The sequence below is a fragment of the Cryptomeria japonica genome, chromosome 1 (assembly GCF_030272615.1).
Source record: "Cryptomeria japonica chromosome 1, Sugi_1.0, whole genome shotgun sequence".
NCBI lineage: Eukaryota > Viridiplantae > Streptophyta > Pinopsida > Cupressales > Cupressaceae > Cryptomeria > Cryptomeria japonica.
The window spans coordinates 542,445,353-542,465,335 of record NC_081405.1 but is presented as its reverse complement, the minus strand read 5'-3'; the positions used below and the strand labels follow the sequence as shown (position 1 = coordinate 542,465,335).

At 37.4% G+C, this 19,983-nt stretch overlaps 2 protein-coding genes across 4 annotated transcripts in view; one reads left to right on the top strand and one right to left on the bottom strand.

The window, feature by feature from the left end:
• Positions 1–19,983, top strand: part of LOC131044884 (phosphatidylserine decarboxylase proenzyme 3) — a 265,342-nt gene that overhangs the window by 107,632 nt on the left and 137,727 nt on the right. For all 3 annotated transcript variants that reach the window (XM_057978357.2, XM_057978356.2, XM_057978355.2), the window contains one exon: positions 9,281–9,392. In XM_057978357.2, the coding sequence (XP_057834340.2) occupies positions 9,281–9,392 (112 nt within the window). The remainder of the gene's footprint in view (positions 1–9,280; positions 9,393–19,983) is intronic.
• LOC131875468 (uncharacterized) lies at positions 1,260–2,265 on the bottom strand. The gene is made up of 2 exons (XM_059219823.1): positions 1,860–2,265; positions 1,260–1,734 (listed from the first exon to the last, which is right to left on the bottom strand). Exons 1-2 carry the CDS (start codon positions 2,247–2,249, stop codon positions 1,321–1,323), a joined length of 804 nt encoding a protein of 267 aa, XP_059075806.1. The 5' UTR covers positions 2,250–2,265; the 3' UTR covers positions 1,260–1,320.

Sequence of the window (19,983 nt, the reverse complement as noted above, 5' to 3'; positions counted from 1 at the left end):
AGATCATTCTTAGTGAATGGTTAATCAGAACAAGAGCATTCTCAGTGAACGTTGATATTGGATCTAAGCATTCTTAGTGAGTGTCGGATCTGCATTCAAATGTTCTTAGTGAATGTTGAATTGCTACAGGAACATCCTTAGTGGGGTGCTATAATCACATTCTTAGTGAATGTTGTAATCATTTTCAGAAACATTCTTAGTGAATAACAATCTCAGTGAATATTAATAATCACAGAGTTGCATGCATACATATTCATATCCAAGACAGCACCATTATTCATTGTTGCAAGCATAAATCTCCAGATCAGGAACAACAACATATCACCGTCAGTGTTATTAGCATCTTCAGCATTGCATAAGTCTGTCGGCATACCGGATACAGAGAGTTTTTTAACCAGCAATAAGGGGAAGTCGTTGCATGAAAGGAAGGAAAAAGGATATATATATTACCTGGCAGCCATCGATCAGATCAGATCAGAACTCTTATTCAGTTAGAGGCACTAATATCCTTGTTCTTGGTGTGATACTTAAAGAAAGACTAATAGGAGATAATCAACAAGGATCGGGTGTTATCAAGAGAAAAAATGAAGGCATCGTGAGACGTAGTTGGTACACACAGGTATGTAGAAACTATGTTTCTTTGTTAGTGTTTATACTCACAGCTTAATTAGAGTAGAAGGAGTAATCGATAACGTTGTTTTGCATTAAGAAATGATGTCTTCTGCATCATACAATGAATATGATCATTGATATTATTATATAGTAATAAAAGATAGTACCGCTAAGCATACCGATCTGGGTATACAATGATTTGAATACTATAATTTAATAATTTGAGTACTAAATTTAATAATCTAAGTACCGAACTTAATAATCTGAATGACAAGTAAGACTGAGAAAATAAATCAGATTGGATTATCATCAGTTCAACATAAGAAAGAAGATTACGTTATCCGTGATTTTAGTCAGGTTAAGATAGAATTGTCTCCTAATAAATTTAGTTTAAGTCATAAGTCTGTTGAAATAGATTAATTATGGTTAAAACAGTCTTAAACCTAGTAGGGGACATTACACTCTCCACAGACAATCTATTTCGCCTCTTCGAGTGGATGTGCTCGAACATGCTCCAGTTGCGCTCACATCCAGAAGCGCTGCACGGCTGGCTCAATATGCGGATGGCAATTTTTTGAAGGTTTGGGGTTGAAGGCCCAAACATTTGCCACCATCTATCTGAGATAAGGAAAAGAAAAAAACATTAGTCTCATTTCCAACTTTAAAGGTAGATTATAAAATGAAAAATTAAAATGCATGTCATAAACTTTAGAATTTTCTACCTGGCTGCAATTTTGTCCGACCCTCTTTGCACAATTGGCTGGCAAAGATTGCCCCTGATGCATTATTAAATGCATCCATCTCAAGAAGTGTAGCTGTGGTATCAGTGACCATCCGTTGTACTACTGAATATAGCCCGCTAAGAACCTCCTCATCCGCTTTGAAATCAGCACGGAAACGAAATGATGGATTGAGGTAATAAGCTGCTGCATGGATGGGCCTATGAAGTTGGTTATGCCATCTTCTATCAATTATGTCCCAAATGGGCCTATACTTATCCTCAACTCCAACATATATGGATCTAATGGCCTCCTTGGCCCTATCCATGCCCTCATATATGTAGCCCACAGTGGGCTTCTCCCCATCAACAACTCGTAGGAGAACTACTAGGGGCTCAGTGACCTGCAAATAATGTTAAACAAAAATAGTTAACTCACAAGTGTGCATGAAAATAAGAAAAATTGAAAAGTTGCACAATGCAAACAAAACAAAAATATGCATATAATATTATAAATTTATAAGATTACCTGCACGATCTCTGCACAAGGGATCCAAAAACCTGGCTCATCAAAAATGCAATCTACTACATCCATCCCTGCAGTGGTCGTAGCATAGGATGAGGAAGTCCACTCCTCACCAACAAACATGCGCCTCAAAGATGCCTTTGATTTTAACAAGGATTTCAATGTGAGGAAATTTGAGGCAAATCTCGTTATACCAGGACGAGCCAACTCCCTTTCCCCCGTGTATTGCCTCATAATGCTAAGGACCAATGCATGATTGTAAATAAATTTGCATATATTCTTGGCCCTTTCAACGCATTCTTTCACCCATCCAAGCTTACCTATATCCTCCAGCATGAGGTCAAGGCAATGGGCCGCACATGGAGACCAAAAGATTTTTGGGTGCCTCTCCATCACAAGTTTTCCTGCAACAATTTTAAATTAGTTAAAGAATTAGATGTGAAATTTTACCATTAATATTTAAATTTTAAACATTAAAAAGTTAAAAGTTAAAACTTAAAAGAAAACTTTTAAAGTTTACCTGCAGCAACATAACTTGCTGCATTATCCGTCACCACTTGCACCACATTTTCTTCCCCCACCTCATGTATAACTTCGTCAATAGCCTCACATAAGTATGCCGCATTTTTCACATGTGAGGAAGCATCGATGGACTTCAAAAACATGGTGGATCCTAAAAATAAAACAAATTAATTATCAATAAATTAGAATGTAAATTATTCAATTTCAATCACAATGCATATAGAGAAGTAAAATGAGCAATCACCTCCGCTGGAAACAAGAAAATTTAGGAGTGTTCTATTCCTCCTATCAGTCCAACCATCTGTCATGATGGTGCAACCCTTCTGGCTCCAAGATTGGCGGTGGTCCTCTAGGTCAACTTTCATATCTTCCACCATTTCCAACAAGAGAGGGCCACTCAACTCAGTATCACTAGGGGCTTTAAACCCTGGCCCACAAACGGTTACTGCATCAATCATGCCTTGCCAATAAGGAGACCTGTCACAAATTGAAATAGATTAAATAAGAAAAGTTCAATTTCAATTTCAACTTTCAAATTCAAACCATAAAATTTTAAATTTTAATTTAAAACAATCAAATAAAAAAGTACCTGGCTGCAATAAATGGAATGTTGCAGAAGTACCAAAACTTGCAAATTGCTTTTCTTCCTGCATCATGGACCTCCTTGTTCCAAGACATGCTCTCAAGCGAGGGTTGTGCGCCAGGAGTAGTGCGTGGTACAAAAAAACTGTCTATCTTGGATTTTCGCACTGTAGGACCAAAAGTGTGACTAGGAGTAGGAATAGAAGTACTGGCACTAGCAGAAGCACTAGGACGAAAGGGAGGCATAGAAGAACCCTCTCCAACACAACCTATGGATGTAGCTGTGGATGTGGAGCCGGATGCGGATGTGGATGGAGGGGAACCAATATGACATAACTCCTCTCTTTGTCTTTTTTTGGTTTGCTTATGTATTTCAAAGTTTTCTAATAGGACGTAACAAAAACGGATTGCTTCGGGAGTTGCCTTGTCACAAGGCTCAGTATCATGACCACGTATGCCAGCAATATGATATTTTAATCTATTTATCCCCCCATGGTTAATTTCCTTACAAAACATACATTTGGTTTGATTTCTCTGTCTACCAGGGAATTCTTCAGTGTATTTCCATGCCTCATCTTTTTGACCATGTTTCCTAGGTGGAGGATTAGGATGAGCCATTAGGAAAAAAAATTGTTTTCAAAACGTGAGGGCTGCTGCAATAAGACAATTTTACAAATCACCATTTGAGCATTGTGTTTGACAAAGTTTTAAATTTAAAATTTTAAACTAATTAAAAAAAATCATCAAAGACTAATTTGTGCATTGTGTTTTTTCTTGAAAATTTTCAAATTTCAAAGAAAGAAATTAACGATTCAGAAAAATCAGCAAACCCTAGATTTTTTTTAGAAAAAATTATAAATACATGTATACAATTTTTTCAAAAAAAAAGTCTAGGGTTTGCTATGCTATTGTTCTATAATTCTATTTATGTCATTGTGATTGAATCATTGAAGTATGCAAGCAGCAATATAGATTTGGAAAGCTGAAGTTAAAAAAAAAATTAGAAAAAAATGAAAAAATCGATAATATAGAAAAAGAACCAACAAAATCAATAAAAATTTAAACTTACCTCTTTCAAATTTGTTGACAAGTGTTTGAAATGAGCTCCTTGATGCTCTCAATGCAACTGTAGTGCTGCCCCAATGTGATTTTTGCAAGTTTTTCACCTCTTCCTCTCAGCTGGTTGCAAAACTCTTCCTCTCTTTTTTCCTCTCTTCCACTCATAAAACTGAATGGCAATCCCTTTTAGGGTTATAACAAAGGCAAATGGCACAAAACATAATAAAAATGTGTTATGTTTTTTTTGTTTTGGCGTCCACTTTTTCCAGCTGCGCCGGCCGGGTCACGACCCTCGGACTCGGCGAGTCAGGGGGTGACTCGCTGACTCGGCGAGTCAGGGGAGTCACACCCTGTGACTCGGCCGGGCCCGGGTCAGGGTCGCCGTGACCCGGCGGAGGTCACTCGGCCCACGGACTCACGTGACTCGCGTGACTCGCCGCGAGTCACGGAACTCTTATATAATGAGACAACTTATATAATATTAAATTAAATAATTTTCCCCTCTATTTCTCCTCAAACAATTCTAGGCTGAAATCGGGGACATTACACATGGAGGGAACCAACTTAGGGGCTTAGAGAGTCATGCATGAGCCTTTCAGGCAGTTTGGAGCAGTTTCCTAAAATTTAGGAGGGATCCCTATTTTTTAGGGATTGAATGGGAGTGGTCTAGGGGGCATCCCGAGGCCTCTGAGAACGTTTTGGAGACTTTGAGTGCATCTCCTATGTTTTAGGAGGAACTCCTAGTTCACTAACAGACCTTCTAGAGGTGCACACAACAAAGGAGGACCATTGGGGTTCAGTTTCAGGTTGACAAGGTCAGGCACCTACTTTTTAGGAGCATCCCTAGATTTTAAGGGAGAACTACCAGTTGGCCTATGAGGTTCAGGCATCCTTCACAGTCAGGTGGCTAAGAGTAGTTTTCAGTTTTGAGCTCCATTGAGCATTTTATGAATAAATTAGGAAATATTAAAATATTTCTTAAGTTGGATTAAATAAATAATAATATAATCACTTTATATTATAACAAAGTGGCCCCTTGACACATTTCCCTAGAAGTTATAACTTAAAGGTTATAATTTAAAGCAATATGGCCACTTTAAATGAGGAATTAGACCCTCAATGGGTCAAACCACTTAAGGGAAGTTATTTTTCAATAAAAAGAAACATTTTAACATGTTTTATGATGCCAAAAGTACAACCCTAACCCCGAATTCGAATTAGGCTTTGAGGCATGCTTAAAATACATAAAAGTGATGAAGGCAGCCATTTTTGCATATGAAGAGATTATTATTTTACATCAGCTTGCAGGTTGGAGCTCAAGAAGGGTTTCTACAACAGATTTGGTCTTCTAGGAATGAAAACTCTTGGGAGAAGTGAGAGCTGAACGTAGCCCCAACCCTCAAGAAGGCAAGAGCCTCATATTTTCAATTTGTTATCAGCTGGATATTGATTTATTGAGAAGGAAATTGCAGATCAGTCAATTGTAAGGGCAAAAATTGGTTTCAGAATTGTAGAGTGCAGATCTGAGGAAGAAATATCGCCATTTGTTGATTCTTTCACTCCCAACTGGGCCGTACATCTCCAGGAGAAACTGACATCAAATAGAGGAGGGTTGCATTTCCTAGTTTTGGGTTGAAATAAATTTCTTGATCTGTTTCAGATTGGTGGCAGGGAGGTTTGGAATTAGGAGCTGCTCACAATTCCTTAGCTAGCCGTATCAATCAGTCAAACCCCATATACCCTAGCTGGCCGTACAGTTTGGTGCAGCAGTAAGAACATCATTAACAGTCCAATTTCTTAGCAGATTTGATGTGTTAATATTTCAGTCTTATCAGGAATTATCAGCAGTCATATTGAGGTGTTGAAAAACTCTTCAAAAATTATTTGGGCTGTGCAAGTTTGCTCCAGCCGTACAAATCTGGTATGGCCTCCTTGTTGTCCATTTGTTAGCTAATAATAATAATCAGACTTGTCTCAGTTTTTTATGCAAATTAATTCTTAGTTGTTTCATTTCAGTTCCTAGCACTTTCTTGTTCATTCAATTCATATTATTTCAAAACCAAATATTGCAAACCTTAAAACTTTGAAAACCCAGTAAAAATCTGAAAATCAGAATTTTCAGAGGTTAAAATCAGATCTTTCAGTGAATAGCCAGCAGGGGATCTTTCAGGAGATGCATCAAAGGAAATCCTCTCTTGTCAAGGATAAAGGCATTGCGTGGGTGCAAATTTCTCACACCAGGACTGATAGCAATGAGCCACGATTCACACCCAACATCGAGCAATTAAATACACACAGACAGAATGAAACGACAACCCCAATATAATTCGATGAAAGCTTATACAAATGTATTTAATATTTCTCCTCACATTAATACTAATGTTTCATTTGCAAATTAAATTGCACACCTTAGCTATAATAAAATTGTATTGCTGAACCAACCACGACTTCAAATAATATCGCTAATATTATTTACGACAGATGCAAACCATTGATGCTGATAATGGAAGCCAAATAGGAATTGAGTCCCACAAGTCTATTACGTCCAACATAAATAAAAATTCAACCAAATAAATAAATAAAAACCCACGACTTAAAAAAGCATCGATTCCCTTTAGAAAATATTATATCGGCCCGGTAGTGGAATTCACACCCTTATTAAAACACCCCCAAAGACTTAGGAAATCGATCCCATATTGTTGATGTTGTAACTAGGTCGGATCCCTTCTAGGGCTGACCTAGCATCTTTTGATGGCTAATTGGCCTGTCGGCCTTAGCCATAACTATATTTGGCAAAATTCAAATGTGTAATTCTTACTTTAGGACTGCCCCTAATTGGGCGATGTAACTTGTGGAAAGGTCAGGTCCTATATTGAATGTAACTTGTGAATAGGGCAGGCCCTATCTTATGTAACTTGTAATTTAACCCTATGTTTTTGCGCCAAGTTGAAAAAGGCCGACCTGAGGTGTCTAGGTGAATTGGACACACACATATCCAAAGTCTTTTGCAAGTATCAAACATATCATCTGATCAACAATCAACGACTACTATCTTGTAATCAGCAAATTGGTTCCTCTGCATCAGCAACTTCATTCAAGATTGAAGACTGCATTATCTAAGGCAGCGAATGCATGTATAGGAGCAACGAACTTCTCCTTGTGGCTGCGATTGATCAGCTTCATTGATCAGCAAACCTGGAGCAGCATTCCTGGTTAGCGAATTCCTTCTGCAAGCAATGATTTTATACCTTCAACAAGTGACCTGATCCAAGGACAGCGAACTTTCTCTCAGGGACAGCGAAGGTGTCTTTTGGTGCAACAAATCATCTTCATGTCTAGCGAATCACCATAGCAATCTGTCCTTCTGCCAAGCGAAGGATCTGCACTTCTGTGTCTGATCAGCAACCACCTACAGCAGGAATCCTTCAGATAAGTCTGAGTATTGTTCATCTTACTGTGTGCCCTAATTCAGATTATTATCTGTTGATTAATTTGCTTCAAGTGTGAAGCAAAGTTGTAAGACTTCTACTGATTTTGTTATAATACAAACTGAGAATTTGTTGCTGGGTTTTTCACCTCCAAGAGGGAGGTTTTCCCAGGGTACCACTGTGTTCTGTGTACTCATTATTTCATTTCTGCATGTTATTATCAGTCTGATCCTAAAAACTAACACATATTGCTTATGATTCAATCACACTCGATAGAATGTAGAAAATTGGCTTCTCATGTAAAATCCCTTTATACCATCTGCGATATAAACTTTACCACATTCAGACATAGAATAGCCCTATTTTTCCAAATTTGACACAAATATTAATGACCTCCAAAGATCTTTATTTCTGCAAATTTGTCTCCAATGGAGACTTAAAAAAATTGATACAGATGGACATGCTAGGGTGGATTTGTTTCACCGCTGAAACCCTTATGCAATTTTCTTGACAATGCTGAAGATCACACTGAAATAGTAAACTTTTCAAATGCCCTCAAATTGGCTCCACTATCTTCATTTATAGACAATTTCCCTCCTAACTTAATTTTGAATTTTCCTCATAATATTAAAATTTGAATTTGAATCTTAGAGGGAAATAATAAAATAAGCATCAAATTTCCCTCCCTTATTTATTTTAAATTTAAACTTGAGGGGGAATAATAAATTGACTTAATTATTATGTCACTCATTACATATTATTATTTTGGAAAATATTATTATATTAATCCCTTTATTTAAAATACTAGCCTCTAAGTATTAATTAGGCTAATATTTTCTTCTGACAATATTTAATTAAAAAGGGAATATTACAGTAACAATGGATTATATTCTGCAGTTTCAACAGCTTAAAGAATATTGCTTTGTAGTATCAATAAGTTTTCTGTAAAAATCCTATTCACCAACAATAAGCATCTGCACTGTAATAATCAATGAACATTCAGTTTAGAATAAAAGAATTATTGGGCTGGCCCAATTATTAGTGAGAAAAGGTAAAAAAATTTTAAAAAATTCTTTGCCGAGTGTTCGACCAAATATTGACATGCTGTATATATTGTCAAAAAGCTAGATGCTTACCAGCACAAGGAATAACTCCCCTTCTTCTATAAATATTATTTAAGTTATGCAAGATTTTTCTTGTGTGATTGTTGTCACTAAGCCAACATGCTGATAATCCATATTTTGTAATTGAGTTTTTGATAGTAACAATACGGATTGTCAGAGGCCTTGTTCCTTATATCTATAAAATTGCTTGTACATGTTCAAAGTACACATGATAAGATGTAGGCTTGATCAAAGTTGTAAAAAATAGAATGTATAGTTTCAAGTTAATAACATATAGATCCCATCTTTGATTGTAAAGCATGGCTCTAAAACAACCTTCCATCAACTCTGTACTCATGTTATAGACAAGTCCAAATTTTAATTACTACAAAAAGGCGGTAATGAGAGTAAATGGGAATGGCACCTCATCCAATCCCTCTATATTCAGGCTATCATCATTGTATTTTTAGTATCCGAGTATGGTGTGAGCACAATGTAATGTAGATTGCATGCTGAATGGTAACAGAGTATAAACCTGTATGTACAATGATTTTTTTGGTCCTTTATAACTTAATTGTTCTTTCATTGCCTTGGGCATTATTGGCTTTTATATCTGATACTATTGATCTCAATCAATGATAATTTTATTTCTCGGATTTAGAAGGTTTTGTCTACATCAAGCCACTGATAATGTTTTTGTCTCCATGAGTATTGACTTATTCAAATGCAGGTTTTTGACAGAAGAACAAAAAGATTAGTGGAGGAAGTGATACAGCGCAAAATTGTCATGTCACTAAGGGCTATTTACCAATCTAAATTGGGCCTTACTCTTATTGACAAAGGTAAAAGTTATGTCTTGTTTTCAGTAAAATGAAATATTTAGCATTGTTTTTCCATCTGTTGGCAGGGCAACAAAATTGGCATAAAGATTTACAATGCTCAGGAAAAAAGCGCAGGTGTTTAAGAAATGGAATAATGTGTCAAGACCATGCTTAGAATCTAAGAGAGAACAAATTTGCTGCAAATTTAGGTTTTTATATGGCTATACTAATTCTATTATCGCATGTTATGTGCTCTAACAAGGGAGATGATTGCTTATTTTGAGGATCACAATCATAGTACAAAGTGATGAATATCACTTCTTCATGTTTTCAGTGTCCATCTAGTTCCATGTTATACATTGAGAGGCCAAGAAAATGCAGTTCATTAAATAATCAATATGGAATAAAAACATGCTACTAACTTGGGGTATTTATTGAACACTAAAAGTAAATAATGTTAAAAAAATATTCTTCAAAAACGTGCATATTATGGAATTTATGGATCATGTTACTAATATCTTTCATATATTGATCAAAATTAAAGTTCAATACACATCATACAGCAAAAAATGAGTTCAATACACATAAACTTCAAGTTTTAGTATCAATAAAAATTGCATATTTGCGAATGTTTGTATAGAGATTGCATATTTGCATGTGAACAATTGTGGCATATTTGTGTGTGAAGTTGAAGATTGCAAGATCCAAACACCATTGTTGTGTACTATATTACCAATCATAAGAAAGGGAAACACAAGCAAAATAGCAATGCAATGGAAAATAGGGTGAGATGAGGTTGCAAATATAATATAATTTAATTATTTATAATTAATATATTATATAATTAAATTATTATATTCAATATTATTATACAACTTATATATTAATACTATACAATATATTTTAATACCCTATGTTCAAATATTCATATGATAATATTAATAAGTTATTCATCATATACATTATAGTTTATACATATTGAATAATGTATTTAAGGGATGGATTTTGTTGGGGCCATTTTTGATTCAAATGTTTATATGATAATATTAATAAGGTATTCATCATATGTTTTATACATAAAATTAGAATTGAATATAGAGTTACAATGAGAGTCAAACAAAATGTCAAATTTAATTGCTTTCACAATTCATTATCAATATGCAAGTGATATTAAATTATTACATAAAACTAAAAAGTAAAACAAAAATCCCAAATGCTGCAAGCTTCAACTACAATGTGACAAACATAGAAAGCACATCGCTGCACTTGATCAACATTTGCCAACATTGTACCAAAATTAAAGTTTGACTCTAAGTCACTACCACTATGAAGGGTTGCCTTATCCAATGGGAACTCAACCAATCAATCTCACACCTCCTCATCAATTTGGGTGATGTCTATGGGATCTGTTGTAAACATACATGCCCCATTACAAATGGGGACCCCCCACTTTTTTTTTTTGCTTCCTAGCTTAGGTGTTTTAGTTAGGTTGTCTTCAAGCTTGGCGATGGTCATAGTTGTTAGCCTTTGCTAGTGAGGGAGGGTGTTTTGTGAGTGTTAGGGTTGAGGGATGTGCAAGATGCAAATGTTGTCTAAGGTGCTGAGTTGTCAAAAGTTGTTAAATTGCGAGGTGTTGTGAGGAGTGGGTTCAAGTGAAGAAGCAGTAAGTTTTATTGTAGTTCCATCACGAATTACATGCACATCACCTTAAGGTTATGTATTACAACTGCATAGAAATGAGACTCAGACTTGGGGTGAACTCAGCAAGGGTGACTCGACTCAGAACTCGGCAAAGTGAAAACCCCAAGAAATTTAGAGATTTTTAAGGATTTTAAACTTGTTTGATGCACCCTTTATTAAATAAACCTTAAATACACAATAACATCATCAAATAGAAGCTAATTTGATCACATACACAAGTATACATTGATCACATTAGTCTAAACACAATTGTAGCTAAAGGAAATAGCAAACATAGATATATATATATTGTCAAATGTAAACATATTACAAAACTCATGGAATATGAAATCCATGACATCAAATGTACCACACAAATATCAAAACAACTACAAGTCTATGGCTTAGAGGAGCCTACATCCTTCCTACAAAGGTATCTAAGGTAGGTCCTGGATGATTCAACAGCCATAGTCTCTGCCCGTGACTCCATTCCACCCTCACTAACATCAGTTGTGTTTGCGTTTGGCTCTTCTCATGCTCTAACCTCCTCCTCTTCCATGGCTACAATCTCAGCCTCTCTATCTACCTAGTCAATCCAATCAAGGTCCTCGTCACTAAAGATAGGATTCGTAGCCTTTGTGATTCACTTAGATTTTGGATCAACCTCCTCTAGTGTGATTGGGGTGGTGTCATGGTCCATAACCCGTCTTTGTCTAAGACGAAGGTTGTAATGAATAAAGACTAGATCATTTAAGCTCTCCACAAATAGTCTATTGCACCTCTTGGAGTGTATGTGCTGAAACTAACTCCAATTGCGCTCACGACTGGAAGCATTGCATAGTTGGCTCAAAATACAAATGGCTATCCATTGAAGATTTGGTGTTTTAGAAATAAACATTTGCTACTATCTATTTGAGATGAGAAAAAGAAAAAAAAATCAGTCCCATTTAATAGTAAATTGAATAATATATAAGTAACATTATACTCTTAAAATATATTTTTACTTGGCTGCTTTTTTGTCCGATTCTCTTTGCAAAGCTGACGAGAGAAGACCTCTCTTTCTGCATTAGAAAAGGCCTCTGGCTTGTGGATTATACTGCTACTATGACTAGGCGACATTCACTCTCACTGAGTAGAGCCCACTAAGAACCTCCTCATCCACCTTGAAATGAGGTTGGAAATGGAATGTTGGGTTGAGGTAATAAGTAGCTACATGGAGGGGCTTGTGAAGGTAGACTTGCCATCTATCAATGATATCCCAAATGGGACGATACGTACTCTCATCTCCTCCATAGATAGATCTGATGCCCTCCTTGGCCCTATCCATGCACTCGTATATGTAGCCCAATGTGGGCTTCTCCCCATTAGCAACTTGTAGGAGAACTACCAACGACTCAATGAAGTGCAAATATTGTGAAACATTATCTAATATCAGTTCACTTAACTGTGAATGAAAATAAGAAAATAAAAGAAAAATATGAATAAAAATTAAAACATAATGTAGAATTTATATAAATTTTACATTCACAATCTCAACACAAGGAGCCCAAAAGCCTGGCTCATAAAAAATGTAATCTACCACATCAATACCTGCAACAGTCGTAGCATACGATGAGGAAGTCCAATACTCACCAACAAATATACACCTCAAAGCTTCCTTACATCAAATCAAGGATTGCAATGTGATGAAATTGGTGGCAAATCTAGTGATTCCAGGACGAGCCAACTTCTTCTACCTTGTGTATTGCCTCATTAAGCAAAGGACCCATGAACGATTGTATACAAATTTGCAAATATTTTTTGCCTTCTCTACACGTGTCTTGATCCATGGAATCTTGGCAATATCCTCCAACATGAGGACAATGCAATGGGTGGCATGTGGAGACCAAAATATAGATGAGTGGCTCTCCATCGAAAGTTTACCTATAGCAACATAATTTGCTGCATTATCGGTCACCACTTGTACTACATTCTCCTCACCCACCTCATGTATGACCTCCTCTATAGCCTCACATAGGAAAGCGACATTTTTTGAATGTGTAGAGGCATCGATGGACTTTAGGAACATGGTGTCACCTGAAATTTGAAAACAAAGCAAAATCAATGATCATTCAATAAATCTTAAATTAAAAATACTAATCACTAAATCAAAGTCAAATTATTCAATCACCTGCAAAAGAAACAAGAAAATTTAGGAGCATCCTGTTTCTCCTATTGGTCCAATCATCGGTCATGATGGTGCAATCCTTTTTGCTCCATATCTCACACTGGTCCTCTAATGTGTCTTTTACATCAGCCACCAAATCTATCAAAATTGGGCAACTTAAGTCAAAATTAGAAGGGGCTTTGAACCTCGCCCCCACAAATAGTGATGGCATCAACCATGCTCTGCCAATAAGAAGACCTATCACAAATAAATTAAATAAGATAAATATGTCCAATAAGAATTCGTTAGACAAAACAAATTGTAAATATTAAAAAGTTAAAACAATCAAATAAAAAGGAATTACTTGGCTGCAAAGAATGGAATGGTGCAGTAGTACCAAAATCTCCCAATTGCATGTCTAGCCGCATCGTGTACTTCCTTGTTCCAACCCATGCTCTCAAGTGGTGGTTGGGCACCACGAGTAGTGCATGGCTCAAAATATGAATCCATCCTAGATTTACAAACTCTAGGATCTTTGGCACTAGCACTAGTAGAAGCACTAGCACTTGCAGTAGGACAATATGGAGGTATGGAAGAAACTTCTCCAATACAACCAATACTAGCCAACTCCTCCCTTTGCCTCTTCTTCATTTCTTTTCGAGCCTAAAATGTCTCTAGTTGCACTTGGCAAACCCGAATAGGCTCAGGAGTTGCTTTCTCGCAAGGATCAACATCATGGCCACTTATGCCGACAATGTGGTATTTCAATCTATTTATGCCTCTATGAAATATTGGTTTGCAATATTTACATTTTGCCTCTCCCTATTTTTGCCTGGGAAAATATTCACTATGTTTCCAAATCGGATCTCTTCTACTCGGGATTGTTCTAGGAGTAGGAGTAGAACTAGACATTATGAAAAATATTGTTTTCAAAAGTTGAAGGTTGCTGGAATAAGACACAATTACAAAAAAATTAACATTTGTGCATTGTTAAATTATAAACTAATACAAAAAAAACAATGTAATAGAAATGTTAAAAAAAAACAATGTAACAAAATTTCTATTCATTATCTTTCAAAGAAATCAGTAGGGTTTGCTGATTCTTTTGAAAGAAAATGAATAGAAATGTTTTTAAATAAAAAACAATGTAAATTTTGCTTATAAAACATCAAAAGAACCAAACAAATTCAATCTCACCTCTTAGAACAAGGTTGAAATGAAATTAAACTTCTTTCCAATCCTTTCAAACAAGCTCTTGATGTGCCAAATGTAAGTATTATGCTGCCCCCATGCGATTTGTTGAAGAAATATTGCTCTTCCTCCTTTCTGGTTGCCCTACTATGCACTCTTTTTTTTCCTCAAAACTCACTCTTCTCCTCCTATTACAATGAAATGAGTTTATTTTAGAGCTAAGGAGGCAATATAAGTAAAAAAAAACAAGTGAATTGAACTTTTTTATAAGTTTTTTTTATGTGGGACTCTAGCTAAGTCCGAGCATCGGGACTCGTAGGGTATGAGCCAGGCCAACAAATCCTTGGACTCACCAAGACTGGTCTAGGACTTGGACAAGCCTAAGTTTGGGCCCTTGGGACTTGCCCAGGGTCACTCGTCTTGTGACTCACTAAGTCTTGGATCTTTGATTACAAGGTTATATTTGTGTAGGACCTAGGTGAGAAATCAAGTGTGAAAATTTGACTAAGTAAAGAATCAACCCCCTCATTTCATGTATAAATTTGTGCAAGGTTTATGGGGGTAAAATGCACATTAGTATCAAGCTCGCCCTCATGCATTCTTGTGCAAGCACATCCTTCAAATGCACCCTCTTACTTGTGCATGTATGTCTTTCAAATGTGTTCCACCTTCTTGGACTTGTGCAATTAAACTTCTTAAGTATGCTTTGGCACTCATGCTTGTGCAGGAGGGGTATGATTTTCAGTCCCCATTTGTGCACCTACACCTCAGAATTGCACTCACTATTTTGTGCATGCTAGGGTCTTGAAAGCACTCATGCCTTTTTGATTTGTGCTTAAATCCCTCACAAACTGGCTCCACATTGCATTTATGCATTATAACCCCTTGAATGCACTCATATCATATTGTGCTTACATGCACCTGAAATGTGCTCATGACTAGCTGATCAATGTAAACTGCCCCTTTATATGCACTCCAACAAGTTACTGAATCCTGCTCTAAGGAGGGAAGTTGTGCAATCATCTCTGTCATATGCGCCTATGTTTGATTTTGTGCATTCACCTAGTACATATGCACTCCATGTTGTGTTGAGATGTTAGGAAGATGCGCTCCAATCCTTCTATTGTACAAGAGCATAGTTCAAAGCCACCCAAAGAAATGTTATGCAAGCCTATTCCTCAAAGCCGCTTATCTCAGACTTTGTGCAAGGTAGGGTTTAAATCCCACCCCTCAATTTGTGCACCGAACATACCAAAATACTTTCTCTAGCGTCTTTGTGCAAATACATACTTTAAACCTTCTGTGCAAGTGTAGGCCTAATATGCGCCCAAGGAGAGAGGAGGTAAGCAGTAATTAGGTCAGATGAAACCTTGAAACATGGAAGAATCAGACCTAAATCAGATAGAGATTCAAACCTTCAAACATAGAAATTCAGACCTAAAAATGCATCAAAATCAGACCAGAAGCAATCAAATCAGATTTTGAACATAAAATTAGACCTAGGGTTTGCTGGGCAGAGCAGAACAATGGTTTTGAGGTGAGAGTTGTGTTGATATGGCTTTGGTGGACGTTGTTCTTATACCTCTGAAGAGGGGAAAGGCAATTACAAGTAGGGTGCAGCTGACTTGAAGGTAAAGAACTAATCAAATAAGCTGACTCTATGTTCTTTGTGCACATATACATTCCGTAAGTGCTCCACACAAAGTTGTGTATCTATGATCCTAAAGTGCACTCAGCCAATGTTGTGCACTTGACCTATCAAATACCGCCCAAGGAGGAAAGAGGCTTAGGTCGGCTAAAAGGGGGGGAAATTCAAAGGTTTAATGAGCAAAACAAACAATTCTTAAAGCTGGCTGATCTAGGGAACTAAAATGGATTCAAAGGTTAAGGAGGCCTGTAAAGTAGAGATTGAATGCCTCATTTAGCATCATTTCACTTCAATTCAGAATGAATTTCACCAGCAGACCTAAAATGCAGACCTGCAAAAATAAGGAGCAGACCTACAAATTTCACCAGCAAAAAGCAAAGTTGTTTATAGGTTGAAAGGGGGTTTTTGGGATCTGATTTGTTGGGTATTGATCTTATTTTTATTTAATTCATGATGTGTGCTGCATGGTTTTTTTTTTTTTCAAGTTTCCAGCTAAGAAAGAATACAACATGGAGATTCCCACATCAAGGCAAGGATGGAAGTGTTGAGACATGGACCAGCTAGGATCCGAACCTAGGACCTTCCATCGCTGCTGGAGTGCTCTACCACTGAGCTACTGGCCCCTCTTGGACCAGTCCATCGTCTGTCCGGGTGTGGCTTATTTCCAACACCAACACCCCCCCCTTAAGCCACACCTCTCGTGTCCTTGGGGCTCCTAGCCTGGACTTGGCTCTGATACCATGTTGAGACATGGACCAGCTAGGATCCGAACCTAGGATCTTCCATCGCTGCTGGAGTGCTCTACCACTGAGCTATTGGCCCCTCTTGGACCAGTCCATCGTCGGTCCGGGCGTGGCTTATTTCCAACACCAACAGGAAGTTTACCCTCCAAGTTAGCATCAAGAGTGCAATGACGTATGTGCCTTCCAATTTTGCCCTAGTCAAGATGATGTGGCTCAGATCAAGGTTCAAGAATACAACATCAAAGAAAGTCAATATATATATTTCACTCTTTCAACATTACACTACAAAAGGGAGACAAGTTCAAGAACTTCAAGATGAGGAAATTTTGCAATTACCTTGAATTTCCTCCAAAAATCCAAGGTTACAATCAATATAGCAAGAGGAGATCAATAGGGATTACTTCATAGTGAAAGGCTCTACATCCAAATAGGCCACATGGAAAGAACTCCGTTACACATAAGAACACCCCTATATCAAGGAAGATTTCATCAAGGCAAGCAATTCAAGAGTCTCATCAAGGAAAGACTAATACCTGACTGTAATGTCCCCTTTTTAGCGCAACATGATATGGGGTGTCGTTAGCCTATTCTGACATGTTCCCGAAGGCTAACAAGGACATTGGTGGGATCCTGAGGTGTTTTGGCCTAGGTGTTTTCAGTTTCAGGCCAATCAGTGCTGCTCTGACAGGGTTTCTAGACACTTACTATTTATAGTAAGTTAGTCCCCAAGCAGTGACTTGAAATTTTTATTGTTTCCCTGGTTGGCATAATTATCAGTAAAAATGTTTGAAGGCGACAATGATTTAAAGAGATTATCAACAATGTTTTAATATTTAACGATAAAGTGTAAAGTTAAATTAAATATTTAACTTTATCATTATATTATAAGGTTGGGAATATAAAGTAATGTTTAAAATATTAAAAGTTCCCTTTAATGTGTACATTGTGGGAAATAATATTTTATTCTAAAATGTATTATCCCACATTTAGGAAAGGAAGTGTTTTGCATCCAGGAAGAAGATATAAATGGAGGTTGAGAGCTCTCTTTTGGGGTATGCTGGGATGAGATTAATGTTATGCTGTTGGATTTCGTAGAGATCTGATTATTGGGCTTGGAGGACGGAATCCCTCTTTGCTAGCATTCTCTTCGCTGTTGAAAGACACAGTCAGGAGGATTAATGGTGTTTTCATTCAGAAAACACATTGGGCTTCATCTGGTGCTCTCGCATGAAGTTTTTACAGGGGTTTGAAAGTGCAGATTTGAAGATAGTGATTTTGCTAAAGTACCGCGTGAATAGTGTTTTTGCTACAGTACCGTGTGAATAGTGTTTTTGCTACAGTGCCACATGAATAGTGTTTTGCTACAGTGCCACGTGAATAGTGTTTTGCTACAGTGCCGCGTGAATAGTAAAAATGCTACAGTGCCGTGAATAGTGCAGCTACAGTGTGTGAACAGTGTTTCAGCAGGTTCTATACTTGTGGAGTTCAGGTTGTATACTTGTGGATTTCAGGTTTGAATTTGTTTATTATCATAAGGTCTGTAATGTTCTTCAGATCTGATTTGTATGCTTGAAGTTGGAATTAAATAAATACCATCAGCATTAATCTTCTTGTTTCTGGTATTTGATATGTCTGGTTGTTTTTATATTGAATAAACTTTGAAAGCTTTACAATAATATATCAGTTTATCCAATTTATCTTATTGCAAATCAAGAACCAAAAAAATCCAATAGTCAGCTTGCAAGCCAACTGTTTGACAAAATTACACTAAGTAAAAAGGACATAAATTTAGTGCTGAACAGGGGGTGTCCATTATAGTGGTATCAGAGCTATAAGTCCTGCCATCCTGTGGAGGTCTTACAGAGACTTTGGAACAGCTGGATAGAGGGAAAAGTGTTTGACAAAATATCAAAACACTAAAATCAGAAATTAATGAATTAAAAAACATGCTAAGCATGTATGTTTAAGCATGCAACAGGGGCCTTATAACTTCCGCCATACCAAAGCAAGACAAAACAGAAATTTGAACTCACAGAGCGAGCAGTCTAGTTCATCCGTGCAGGTGGACATAGAATCCAGTCATACAGACATAGAGGAAATATTCTTTGATCAGGACAGCAGTATGGGTGACCGAGATGATAGGAATACCGTTCCAGATCAGGGGGAGGTAATGTTCAGACAGTTACTGGGTACGTTAGAGCAAGGGCAGCGTATGCAACAGGAGCAGAATAGGCGAATGGACATGATGTTGCAACTTATGGCTAGACAGATGGGCGTCAATATTAATCCAGGTGATGCCAACAATGGAAACAATAACAATGGGGGAAATGATAACAATAGGGGCAATGATAATAATGGAGGCCAAGGCAACAACAATGGCCCTGAGAATAACATTAATGGTAATAATGGACATGGCAACAATGGGAATGAGGCGGATAACTTTAGACACGTTGCACGCCCAGCTCGAACAGCTAGCTCGAGACCTCTTCTACCCACCTTCCCACCTAGGGATCCGGTTCAACCAGTGAACGAACTGCAGATTGCTGAGTTACAGGGTCAGTTCAGGAGGGACTGGGAGGCCAGTGGACCCGAGTTTCAGGCAGATATTTCCCTCAGAGATTATATGGACTTGAGGATGAGACATATGCCTAGAGCAGGAGGGAGGAATCAGAATTTTGAGCTGAGACAGAAAGTTGGAAAACTTTCTTTGCCTTATTATGATGCTTCAGGGAAGATGACCGCACGAGCTTGGGTGCAGAAGGTAGATACATACTTGCAGCTTAATCCTATGCCTGAGGAGGAGGCTATCAAGTATGCGGCTATGCATTTGGACGGCGTTGCGCATGAATGGTGGCATCATGGCATGGTGACTCTGGGGCATAATCAGATTACATCCTATGAGGAATTCACAGAAAGATTGATTGAGAGATTTGACACTAGGGATCCCGAGTTACATTTCAAGGAGCTAGCACAGTTAAAACAGTCAAGTTCAGTGGATGCTTACATCGCTGAGTTTCAGCGTTTGTCTGTACTTGTTACTGATATCTCTCCTAGGAGATTGGTGGTGTTATTTTGTGATGGGCTTGCTGATCCATTACGTGGTTGGGTGAAGGGACATGATCCACTCACCTTAGCAGAAGCAACTAAAAAGGCACGAGATTTAGCCCCTTCGGTATACAAAGGAAAATACCATTCAACAGATTC

Bases quoted from the DNA above. Each gene is read 5' to 3' on its own strand.
- LOC131875468 (XM_059219823.1), bottom strand. From the start codon at position 2,249: ATGGAGAGGCACCCAAAAATCTTTTGGTCTCCATGTGCGGCCCATTGC. The intron at 1,735-1,859 runs GTAATCTTATAA...CATTATTTGCAG, and splicing joins CTTGTGCAGAGATCGTGCAG to GTCACTGAGCCCCTAGTAGT.